Genomic DNA, 12,547 nt, shown 5'->3' on the forward strand with positions numbered 1-12,547 from the left:
ATCATGTGTCAACCTTTCATCCACAGTGGCAACCGAGGGCGAAGCGATTCATTAATTCATGTGGCATTTATTAATATTATATTTTTCTTTGCGCTCCTTCTCTGCGCTCCAGTTTTTTGGGATAATAAAACCTAAAAGGCACGACTGGAAGGGGGTTAGAGGATTATTCTGGGCAAAAATAAGAACGGAGAAGGCGAAATTGTGTGAGAAAAGGACGCCTGATTCATTTGTGTTTCGCAGAACTCTCCCTGTTGCCTGTTCATTCTCTCTCTCCCTCTCTTTTTTATGACTGAACGACTTCTGATGGAGCCTTAGCGCAGAGAGCAGCAGAGGGAGAGAGAGGGAGAGCGACAGAACGACGGACCGCCAGTCCGTCTATCCATCCAGCTGCCTGTGCCTCTGCAGAAGGAGCGCACAGGCACACGCACAGACCAAAACGCGGGCACATTTGGCACATACACGTGCACGACGAAAGAGAGAGAGAGAGACGGTGGTAGCGGGTCCCATGCTCGGTCTGCGGGCTACCGGAGCCTCTACTGTAGTGCTCTGTGTGCATGTGCGTCTATGTGCGCGTCCGGCCGCCGCTCGCCTGCCTCTCATCCCTCCTCTGCGCTCCTCTCCTCTCGGGACAGGAATAACGGGATCCAGGGAGCTCTAATCAACACCGAGGCAGGTTGAGTCCCCCAACAATGCGCGGGGCCAGCAGAGATTGCAGTGGAGAATCAGCAGCATAGGCGCACACACAATGAAGATTGGATTACAACAACAGTGATTTTTTTTTTTTTAATTATTATTCGCAGCTGCGCGCTCGCCAAGTGCTAAAACGGGGGATTTCATTCATTTATTATTATTATTATTATTATTATTGGAAACGTTGGGAATACTTAATTGCCAGAGATTCGGAGGTTTTCTTTCTTTTCCCCCCATTTTTTCTTTTATTCTCCTGTTGTGCAGTGTTTGGTGAGAGTGATCCATCAGAGGCTGCATGGTTTCTCCGAGGAGAGAAGGGACTGTTGCAATGTCATCTCACACCACTGTTTTGGAGCTCCGTGGAAGGGAGATGCTGTAAGTACTTTTCCATGTCTTTTAATTTAGGGTTTGATGATAACGAACCGTCTCTTTCTCTCGCCCTCTCCTGGCCCGCTGATCTGGCTTTCTTTCTTTCGTTTTTACCCACAAGCGTCCCGTATCCAAAGTGCGGCACCCACAGCTGTCCCTAAAACACGATCAACTTGGATTTAAACGATGAAAAGGCAGGCAGCGTTGAATGCAAGCAGTAAAAATCAAACTCTTCCCTCTTTTTGGCTTCCACATCAAGTGCTGTAATTCCCCCTTTTTAATTCCCAACGCTGGTGCAGTGAAGAGCAGAGCGCAGGGAGCTTCAAAGCGCATCAGTGTACAGCATCTACACAACAGTTTATCCCTTTAACGCAGAGACATCTGCACACATAGACTAACTGTGGAGCAGAAATGCAAAGAAATGTGCATCTTTTGGTAGTTTCTCATGAACCACAATCAAACTGTGTATGCAGTACAACCACAGACGCCCAATGGTTTACCGAAAGAGATGAGATTAAGGCAATATAAAGGATGGCTGTGCTGATCTTATTCGGAGGTTGGATAACACATTGCAGGTTTTTTTTTTTTTTTTGGAGAGGCAGCGGTTGGCACAACTTCCAGCTCCTCTCCATCCCATATCAGGACGATCAATCAGTGTTCCATTAAGGGACGTCTCCGAGAAAGCGCCTCTTATTTATTTTTGTGAAGTTCTAATTCAGTTATCGGGACAAATCTGTGCACTGCTGAATCGTGACACAAAGTGTACACGGGTTTTGCCCTAAAAAAAAATTGTTTCCCAGTGTAAGGAGCGTCTTGGCCACGAGTGGAGGAGGAGAAGGAGGCCGGCAGGCCCTGGTTCAACCAGTAGGGGTCGCACTTGTATTGTCTTGGCTTCATTGAACCTAATGGGGGAGATCGAAATGAATTTAAACTCCCCTCCTCACTCTCCCCAACCTTCTCCTCTCTCCTGTTCTCGGGATTCAGTCACGTTGTTGAAGCGCAGTACTCCTATCACAGAAAAGCTCCCTCTCTCTCCCTCTCTGTCCATGTAAAAGCGTTATGTACAGCCCATGGAAAGCCGATCCACGCTTTTATGACACTAAAAGGAAATAATGTATGAGCCCACCACCTCCCCCATCAGTGTAGATCCTGCTGTAGACTATAATCGTGGTGCTTTGTGATTTCCCCCCAAATATCTGCTCAACAAGACTGTGTGTTTGCGTGTGCAGAAATACAGTTTTGAAGTGTTGTTACATTCATTTTTTTTGGCCTAAAAACTAGAGCAGAGGCTTGAGAGAAGGATGTAAGAAGAAACTGGGTGTGTGAGAAGATGAAAGAGTAGGAGAGTGAGATTTAGTGTGTGTGAGAGGGAGATAGAGAGAGGTGTGATTGATTTTTAATACACCTTTATTTACATATAGATGAAGACAGCATTAGCAAAGTGATTCAATCAGCAGATACCTCTGAAAAATGGTAAAGGGTTAAATTCAAAGTCCAGAACAACTCCAGAGGAGATTTCTCCTGCAAAGCAGCGGCACGGTGTTTCAAAATCATCACCGTTGTTCATGGCTGGGGGGAAAAAAAAGAAGCCCAAAAGCACCTCTGACTCCGGCCTTCAGAGATGGCTTCAGATAACAGATTCCAAAGACAGAAACGCCGCAAGACTCAGTTCTCCGCCTCAAACTGCAAATATATCAAGTAACATAACAATGTAACCTGTATGGCAATATGTAACTTGTTTCTACACAGTTTTCCTTTATATGTTTTGGCAAAATTAATGTTTTACATGTCGAGCAAGTACAGCAAGTAGACGTGAAAATTTAGAAAGAGATGCAATGCTCTAGTCCGCATGCTAATGAAGCAAAAAGGGACTGATGCAGATAAAAGAACCACAAATACATGAGTGAGGGGGACACTGTAGGATGCAAACTGTAATCTTCCAACATGGAGGGATAGGTGTGAATTGGGCATCAGCTGCAGAAAGAAAAAAGAGAGAGCATGCATCACTATTAACATCCATTATGAGAGAATACAAGTAACCTCACTCCTTTGTCAGCTTCTCTCTCACACACACACACACAACGGTGGGTTTGTAGAGACCTAAAGAGGTATGTGCAGTGGGCAGACAACATGTTGAAGCCTGAGTGGTAACAGACGATTACTTCCACTGGGCTTCTCATGGGCGCTCATGCACATGTCAGGGCACACAGAGCAGATGGCTGGGGCTTGAGAGAGAGAAAGAGAGGGAGTGAATGGCTGGGAGAAAATGGGTAGAGGAATGAGGTGACAAAAGGGAAGAATGTCAGAAGTACAGTGGGAACGGTTTGGGTATTTCATGGGCTACTTAAAGGGGTAAAATGGGCAAAGTTGAAACTGAAAATGTGCGTCGACTCCTGTGCAAAACTTGAGGTGTTTCGAAAATTGGATCCAGCATTGTTTGCTAGATTTTCAGTGCCGAGAAGAAAAAATTGGCAAGCTTTCTGTTTTGTAGCCACTAAGCTCAGATCACAATCTCCCACGATGATGTCACTAGACTTTAGGAAACTCCTCAACATTTTTAACTAGCAAGCTGATCTGATGGTGTATAATCAGTCGAGTTGACTGTGTCTGCAATTTGTGTTTTACACAAAGTCTTGAAAAGACACGCACAAAACGAAAGGTTAGGCTTTCTGTTGTGTCATTTTGAAAAAGAAATACAGTAAATTTCCCAGTTTTATAGACTTGATTATCACAACTATCAACGCAAACAACAAAACAGGTTAACAACTGTCTTACATTCTTCAAACAACGGTTCTAAACCCTCTACACATGGTTACTTCATATGCAAAGGCCAAGACACCTACATTTCCAGCTGCACATTGATATTCATGCAGTGTCTTCAAATGGCAGAATCTCATTTTAGAATGAAACTCTTGAAATAGAAGGAGACAGAAGGAAACAGAACTTGGGGAATGAAATCAGTTGAGAGAAATAGAGATACAGGGGGAGTGATGGCAGGGAAGGGGAAGATGAACAAATGGAGAACAAGATCTGAGTTATTTTAGAAGTGAGTTATTTTTGAATTAGTCACATAATTGGGCATACAGTTACAGAGGGAGGAGAAGGAACAGAAACAATGGAGGAGTGATTAAATATGCACAATGGTGGACAGAAGGAAGATCAGGAAAGATGGAAAGAGGGACGGTGAAGTGTGCTGCAGTACAGTTCAGGCATCAAGGGGCAGGATCAGGGTGAATCTACAGTTTAGTGAGGTCAGGAAATAAGCTTCCAAGAAACAGTCAAATAAGCCACCAAAGGGAAATGCTAGTACTTGTCTAGCATAGTGGTAGCAAGAGGCTGGATTTTTGAGCAGCTGACAGAGAATTTAGAGTCAGTTTTCCTCATTAGAAGCTACTTAGATAGCAAAGACTAATGCTCTATATGGTCTCATAATGCAAAAAGTAACAGAAGTGCAAAATAAATGATTAGAAATGTATAGTTTGTTTTGGAACTGTGCATGATTGTGTACTACCTGCACAAATTCTATGATCATTAGTATATTCGCAGGACAGAAATGAATTAAAATTAGTTTCGCACATGTTTTTAAACTCCAATTTTGGCAACATTTGGATAAACCTTGCATCCTCTGTTGAATCTGTTGATCTTTGATGTAAAATTGTGTGGGAAAAGTAAACTTAAGGAGAGATTGACACTGCAAAGGTGAGGATGTGAGATGGGAATAGAAAAATCAATAGTTCCGAGGATACACAAGACTGCGTTAAGGTATAACTTATTCAAAGATCTTGTTTTAGTCAATGCATTACAGGAGAAAATGGTTGAAGGGAGAAGATGTAAGGAAAGATGGACAGTTAAGTGGAAAGATGAAGGGCCGATGAATGAAAGTAATGGAGGAGCCGGTGTGGGACGGATAAGGAAGAAAAAATAACATAATATCTACACACACGTACACATGCATCCTCTGGATCGCAGCATAGTAAAACATACACTTATCATCCTCAGTATCATCCTGAAGCTGACTCTGTAAATAAATCATATACATAGAGTGTGTACAGTATGCTAATTTAATTTTAATGCAATTTGGGAGGATAGAAAGAAGAACAAATGTGACCGCAGCAGTAAATGCAATAATATTAACCATCATGTATAGATAATGCAGCTGAATTATTGATGCGTGTGAAACCTAGTTGTGTGTGGGGACCAGAAATGTGGGCTTTGCGACCATGAAGCCGTGTGGGAATTGTGGCAATGAGAGATTTCACATGCAGGAGTGTGTGTGTTTCTGTGTCTGTGTGTAGTCCCATTCAACACACCGTGAAACAAACGGACGACTAAAACCTGTAAAATGCATTTTAGATTCTAATTCACCGAGGATGATTTTGGTAAGATTTGATATTAATATGTGCTTGTGCAGAGAGTAATTACTTTGTGGCTTGTGTGAGGTAGGAAGTATGAGCGTATGTGTGTGTGTGTGTGTGTGTGTGTGTGTGTGTGTGTGCATGTGTGAATAGTTGCCAGTAGTATGGATGCGCCTGCCAAACATCATCTACTGTTGTGGTGCCAAGAAACGGTAGCCTTTGTGTGACGACAAACTGCCCAATACGATTTGGCTGGGGGTCCTCTTGTTCTCTTTTTCTCTCCTTTTCCCTCTCTATCTCCCTCTCTCTCTCCTATTATACTACTTTCTCCACCCGCTGCATTTCTTTTACTTCCTCTATTTGTTTTTTTGTTTTTTTTACTGCTCCCCCAAAATGTCCCTGTAATGCTGCAGAGTTTCTTTGTCAGATTTCCACCACCACCAATCGGAACTGAAAGATAATCTTGTCAGGAATGGACTCGCCTGCTGCAACAAATATCACAAAACACCAAACTGGAGCCAGTTTGACCCTTATTATGAACCTGGTTTTGCCAAGCACGGTCGCAGTGAAAGATGGGTTTGTGTTTGTTTTCTCTAAAGCATTTCTCAGGGAGGACACCGCGTGTTTTAAAATGGTCATATAGCTCTCTGAACGTCAGTTTGTATCGTACAAGTATTGACAGTTGTGGTGGTTTTAAAAAGCACATGGAATATTGATTCCATATTAATAATACACATGATAATATTGTGAACAATCCAGCAGCAGTATCTATATGGTTCAGACTGCATCACAGAAATTACATCCAGTTATGGTCGTAGTTTGAGTGTAATTCATTTGCCAAAAAGTAGACAAAACACATAGTAAAGTAAAGGATGAATTTGAATGTTATTTACACATTTTGCGTACAGATATTGCAAAATCATGGGAAATCTGATATTGTAACAACCTTAATAGGTCATATAAGAATAAAACCAGGTACCTGAGTTCATGCATATATGGTATTTGTATGCAGTGCATATGGAAGTATTTATATGATAGTATTGTAGGCCAGAGTATGTTGAATAAGCACCTGTGCTGACACTTCATAACTTTTTCTGTAACCTCGCACCCAACTGTGCACGATGACCCCAGTGATACTGTTAAATTAGCAGCAGAATGTAATATATAACCTGATATTAGCAGCAGCAGGGTGGTCCGGTAATTATGGACATGGTCCTTCAGCGTGGAGGGCCTCTCTTGACAAGAAGAGCTCGCCCTGCTCAAGTGCTCTTGAGCAAAACCTTGAATAGGAACCAGCTGCACAGGTCTGCAGACAAAGGCCACTCAACCTTTGAAGCTGAGGGGTCGTTAGTTAGCATTCACAGTCGGACGGTGGATTTGGATGCTACTCTGTGACCAACGGCACAAGAGGCTGTGGTTCTACTCTCAGTATGAGCATGTGGAAATGTATGAGCAAAGTACAGATGATGGGCTTGACGTAATGTATGCATGATGTATTTAATGCCCGCGATGCAAATAAATGCCAGTTGTGTAGAACTGAATTATTTCACAAGCTGTCAGGGCAAGCCTCCATGTAATCCTACAGCTTTTTGGTAAGCGAATATGATGACTTCTTGACAGAGACACTGGGATTCCATTAGACATCAGTGCTCTCTCTGCAGTGAATGGACTGAGATTTGGATGATTCATCCTCCGATCTTTTCTAACAGTGTTTCTGCTCAGTTGGGCAGGGGGGACAAGGAGTCCTCTGCTTGTTTTAAAAACACAGGATGACACAGTGAGCCCCCATGCATTATTCAGCTCACAACAGAGCCTTCCACTGCAGTCTCAATTTCATTACAAAATCACAAGGTATGACAAATCCTAGCCTACAGAAAATAATCTAAAAACCATCATCATACTTGGAAATAGACAATATAGACACGGCTTTTGTCTCTTTCTTCGGGCGGACAGGGTTGACAGGTCATGGAAAATATGACAAAATAAAGTATTTTACTGCATTTATTAGGTAAAAAATATTGTGAGGGGGGTACCTATGAAAAAGTTTATGGCAAATGAGAAACTCAGAAGGCCATTGAAAAAGCAGTTGGTGGTATATGAGGCCCAGAAGAAAATGGAGCAGGTGAATACAAAGGAGTGCCACAACCTGTAACAAGATCAAAACTTGAAATTAGGGTGCAAACTCCTGCTAATGTTATACTAAGTGGTTTATTTTAATAGTTCCAAGATGTATTTTCAGCTTGCATCTCGATCAGATCTATGCCCATCTAAACACTTTGCCATTATCTGCACAAGCTCATGAGAAAATAGCCAAAAGTCACAAAATGCCCTTTCATACAATTAAAAAATGTTCAATTTGAGGTTCCTAACTTCAATTCAGATGTTCACTGAAAACTAATTACTTGTTCCTTGGCTTTGACTGAACTTTCCACTTAATTTGATTTGACTCGATATTTTTTTAAAATCTCATGTTAACTAAGAAGCAAATAGACAAAGAAAAATGAGTTGCTCCACTCTACCGTGTGGATGCTTTTACATTGACTGCCAACATATGGATCTTGCTATGATTTTCACGCTGTTGATTTGTCATTTATGGCTGGGAATGTTTTGTAAATGGGACGAGTTTCTTATGAACTTGTGACTTCAGCGCTTCAATCTGCACTGCCTCCAACGGTGGCATGATAAACGGCAGCCCCTGCGCATCAATCACGCCCCGATGGGCTCTGCACCGACGCAAAAACCTGCGCTCCTGTCGGTGAATCTATAAATCGTCAGCGGTACACATGGACGCATTATGTGACCATATGTTTCATGCCCTTATGGTTTTGCTCACGCTCCGCTGTTCAGCACACCTGCTCATATGTCTTCCAACACATGATGATGTTTTATGCTCTCTGAGCGCTGGGTGTCCAAGGAAGGCTGGGGAGCGCTCTGTCTGTAGGGAGAAGGGTTGTACAGGTTGTGATTGCTGTGAGATGATGGGGATGCTTTGCCTTTCTGTTTGATTGGTGCAGAGCAACCGCTGTTACCCTCTTACCTGTAATCGCACACTCTGTCTGTCCCGCTATAACCTTTTTACAGCTGAGAATCGCCTCCCTCCATCCCCCCATCCCCCTGTCTCGGGCATGTAGAACTCCTTCAAAAGAACAAGAGAACACTATCTGGCATCCCAAGCTATTTATAGTGCTCACTGGATCATATTGGTCTGTTCCTAGCCTTTATGTAATTTGTCTCCTACTTACCTCTGGGATACAAACTGATCTCTGTGTGTTTATCTGACAGCTGTGTCAACACTCTGAACGTTCAATTATTTTATCTAATAAACAGAAGGAAAAGCTTCCCAAACCAGCATCTGCATGTAGAGACGGGTGTGCAGACTTTATTAAGCATTGTATTTAGCTTTGTTATTTATTCACATCAGAGTTTTCTGCAGGCTCAGAAAAGATTTGTATATATCAGTTCCCTCTCTGAAGAAATCCAAACTCTCAGTATGACACCCACTGGATTCATACACTCTTTGAGGAGACCATCAAAACACAATCACTTCTTTTTTTTTTTACTTGTTAGCATGTCCATCGAATGTTATTTCTATGCTAGAAGAGCTATCATGAGCAAAATTAGCAATCGACCTCATGGCTGGGTATTTCTGCTTCTGAAGTGCAGCAGCCCAATGACAGTTTCAAAAAACACATTCAGCCTTCTGTGTTTTTATATGTAACAAGCATAAGGAACCAATCCTGTCAGCTTTGTCGTTATTTTTCTTCAGAATCAGTGTCTGGTTTGAACTTTTATGGCAACTTGCCGTTGTGAGTCACATATGAGCTGGTGTGCTCAAGCTGCAATGGACAACAGAGGGGTGGGTGGAAAATGAAGCAGAGACTTTATAGATCTGTAATTTTTTAAGAGTCAATTGTGTAGAGTTACAGTTAAGTCATTTTAAAGCATGAAGACGTTATTTTCATGGAAAAAAATCGTTACATGTAACTGATATAAAGCGTTTTTAAGAGTTTAACCAATGCCTGGGATGCAACTTTAACTTTTATGGATTTATTGTAGAAGTACCAACTGCATGAAAATGGAATTAATGATTGGTTGTGATAATGTAGAACAACTGTATTTGATTCTTTTTTTCTTTTTCTTTTTTTCATTTAAACGCTGTGAGTTTGTCCAAATCTGAAATGCTGGTTATGCTTTATGAACAAGACTAATGGTACCTAAGGAGTTTTATACATAAGGGATCACATCACTTCCCAACACCGGACACTTGAAGGGCGTACAAATAGGCAAAGTTATGGTAGAATATTGATAATCTAACTAAGGCTTCACGCTTCAACAGCTGTGGCAGCACTAGATGCACCTGATTGGACGAAGGCTTCACTTATAAGGTTGCTTCTCTTGGATTTCAAACCACATGGCCGCTTGTTTGGAAACTTCTATTCTGAAAACAGTTCACCAGACGTTTGAGACAAAGAATAAGATATGCATTTGTTGCTTGTTTTCTGCATTTCCTGAGAGTGGTGGCCAGACACCCCTGATTTACATAAAGATCTAAACTATATGCAAATGAGGAGCTTACAGCGCAATGGCCAACCTCTTAAAGCGCATCATGGTGCTGCCAGAATGCATTGCATTTCCTGCTTACATAGACAAAGAATGGGAAGAATTGAAGGAATGGAGTTATGTGAAGTTGTACTTTGGTACGGTTGTGCAGTGAGCAAATTGCAAGCTAGCATTCTCACTGCTGAAAACGTTGAGCAAGTATAATGTTTCACTTCTTAGTCCAACTAGCAATAAAAACTAAATTCAGCTGAGGCTGATGGTAACAATAAACATGTTTTTTTAAACCTGTCTGTCACACCATGACAAATAATGGAATAATTGAAAAGAAGTTTAATATAACCACAAGTATCTAAATGTTCGGTATGGATGGTCTCACTCTTTGAATCTCCATTATGTTGTTAAATTCTGTGTCAGCCTTTGCTGAAGGTTGAGTGTTAAGATATTACTCTTGTTACCTGTGTAAATGTCTGCTTGCCTCTTGTGAACAGCACAGCTTGGTCCTGAATCATCTGATCCTCGCAGTCGTGACCATAGAGTGTATACGTGTTAGTCAGCTTCTCTTTCTCTCACCCCTCCACAATTTTCCTCCCAAGGCCATCTCCCTCCCCACGAGGTTTATGTGTTTAAGAAAGTTACTGAGGTGACATAGTATGAAAGAAGGAAAGTAGCTGCCTGACTGTGTGGGTTTAAAGAGCCGTGCATTAACAATTTATCTCTCCTGCCTTTTCTCTCCACCTTTCCACACCTCTCTCTCCAATCTCTTCCACTCTTTGATCTGTCTTCATCTCTTCTGTTCTCCCTCATCCTCTCTCCTTACAGGGGATGAAGTGGTTTGGCAGTATGTCCCTCAGCAGCAAAAGGAGTAAGAGGAGGAGTAGAAGGAGTAGCAGCAGCAGTGGAAGTAATAGCGTGCTGCTCTCCTTGGCTCTCCTGGTGGCCGTGACCATGATCGCCGACCCTGCGGCAGCTCAGAAGCAGCGAACCGGCGGTGGCTCGGAGAAAGTGCCGGTCCTGAACATTGCGGTGATCCTGGGACGCACACGCTACATCTCAGACCGGGACATCCGGGCGCTGTGGAGCAAAGAGGACCCCATTGACGTCAACGTGGTCACACTGCTGGTCAACGAGACTGACCCGAAGAGCATCATCACCCACATGTGCGACCTGATGTCTGGGACCAAGATCCACGGCGTGGTGTTCGGGGATGGCACTGACCAGGAGGCCATCGCCCAGATTTTGGATTTTATTTCCTCGCAGACGCTCATACCCATCCTGGGCATTCATGGAGGGTCATCCATGATCATGGCCGATAAGGTATGGAGGAGTAAACTGGTGCTGTGAGTGTGTGCATGGGCAGTGAATAGATGACTGGTGGAAGAATGTGGATGTTGCCTATGAATGGATGAAGCCGTGCAATGCAGAGCAGGGTATGATCTAAATGGGTGGATGGATGAATGAAGATTGATTGTCGAGTTGTTTGGTTTGGAGTGATTTGCCAAAAGTTGTGGCGTTACATATTTTACTATTGTTGCAGTTAATAGCCTGTTAATTCAAAATTGTAAGGCCTTCCTCGTTAACTGACACCCTGCAAAATAACAATGTGGTTGGTTTATAGAGAAATAAGAGAGGAACCAGGCTAGCCCAGATAGAAAGACATGATGCAGAGGAAGAAAAGATTGTAGGAGGATGAGGTAAGTATCCGCACAGAAGTGTTGGAGGAATGATTGGAAGAAACTTGAAAGGCAGGTGGAGAACAGGAGGAAAGGAAGAAGCTGGGATACAGTGACTAAAGAGAGAAAGGCGAAGGGAGAGAAAGAGAAGGAAACATGAAAGGAGTGGGTGTTGCCGTAGTCTGGCTAACGCTGACTGTGTGGTGCAGTGAGCTGTAATCTGAGAAATCTCCATTCACTGTGCAGGATTCCCTCAGACAAGGTGTGAGAGCCTTGATTGGTTTCCTCATTTGAATAGGCGCTGCCCCTCGCCTGCCAATCACTGTGAACCCTGAATGGGAATAGATGTACGCCGCATGATTGTGTGGATTCATGTGTCACTGCTTAGCTCCTGGAATTCGTCAGATCCACAATGTGGCTATTCTTAACTGTGTTATTAGCCCGGAAGATCAAAGAAGGCTTACTAGCAAGGGTGACAATAGCACTGGAAAATTGTACTCAAGTTTTTTGTTGTATTGTTAACTAGAAATGTTACTCAAATATAGTTATACGTGTAAAAATGCATCCAGATAAAAGTAAAAAACAGATATTCTGAGTAAACATTACTAAGTTAAACAACTAAAAGGGAGGAGAGGAAGGTGAGAAATGTTCTGTATAGTTATGAATCTCATTTTAATGAGCTGTTAAATTAAAGAAAACCTTTAAGGTACAGAATAATGCATTAACATGTTAGTGCAACCGACACTGTAGCAGAACGTCATGCAGGCGAGCCACATTGAACTCTCATGTTCAAACCAACTATTAATTCTTCTTCATAGACAAGCAATTTGCAACCTGTGCATGCTACTGATTATAAATCTTCTCCTACCTCTGTCAGTGTAGCCTTACCAGAATAACCCAGAC

General features: G+C 42.5%; 1 protein-coding gene across 1 annotated transcript in view; it reads left to right on the forward strand.

The window, feature by feature from the left end:
- The first annotated feature begins 307 nt into the window (after positions 1 to 307).
- Positions 308 to 12,547, forward strand: part of grin2aa (glutamate receptor, ionotropic, N-methyl D-aspartate 2A, a) — a 176,778-nt gene continuing 164,538 nt past the window's right edge. Inside the window, exons 1-2 of the mRNA XM_023272532.3 lie at positions 308 to 1,065; positions 10,794 to 11,288. Coding sequence (XP_023128300.2) covers positions 10,797 to 11,288 — 492 coding nt within the window. The 5' untranslated portion in view covers positions 308 to 1,065; positions 10,794 to 10,796. The remainder of the gene's footprint in view (positions 1,066 to 10,793; positions 11,289 to 12,547) is intronic.

Source organism: Amphiprion ocellaris, chromosome 19 (assembly GCF_022539595.1).
Source record: "Amphiprion ocellaris isolate individual 3 ecotype Okinawa chromosome 19, ASM2253959v1, whole genome shotgun sequence".
Classification (NCBI taxonomy): domain Eukaryota; kingdom Metazoa; phylum Chordata; class Actinopteri; family Pomacentridae; genus Amphiprion; species Amphiprion ocellaris.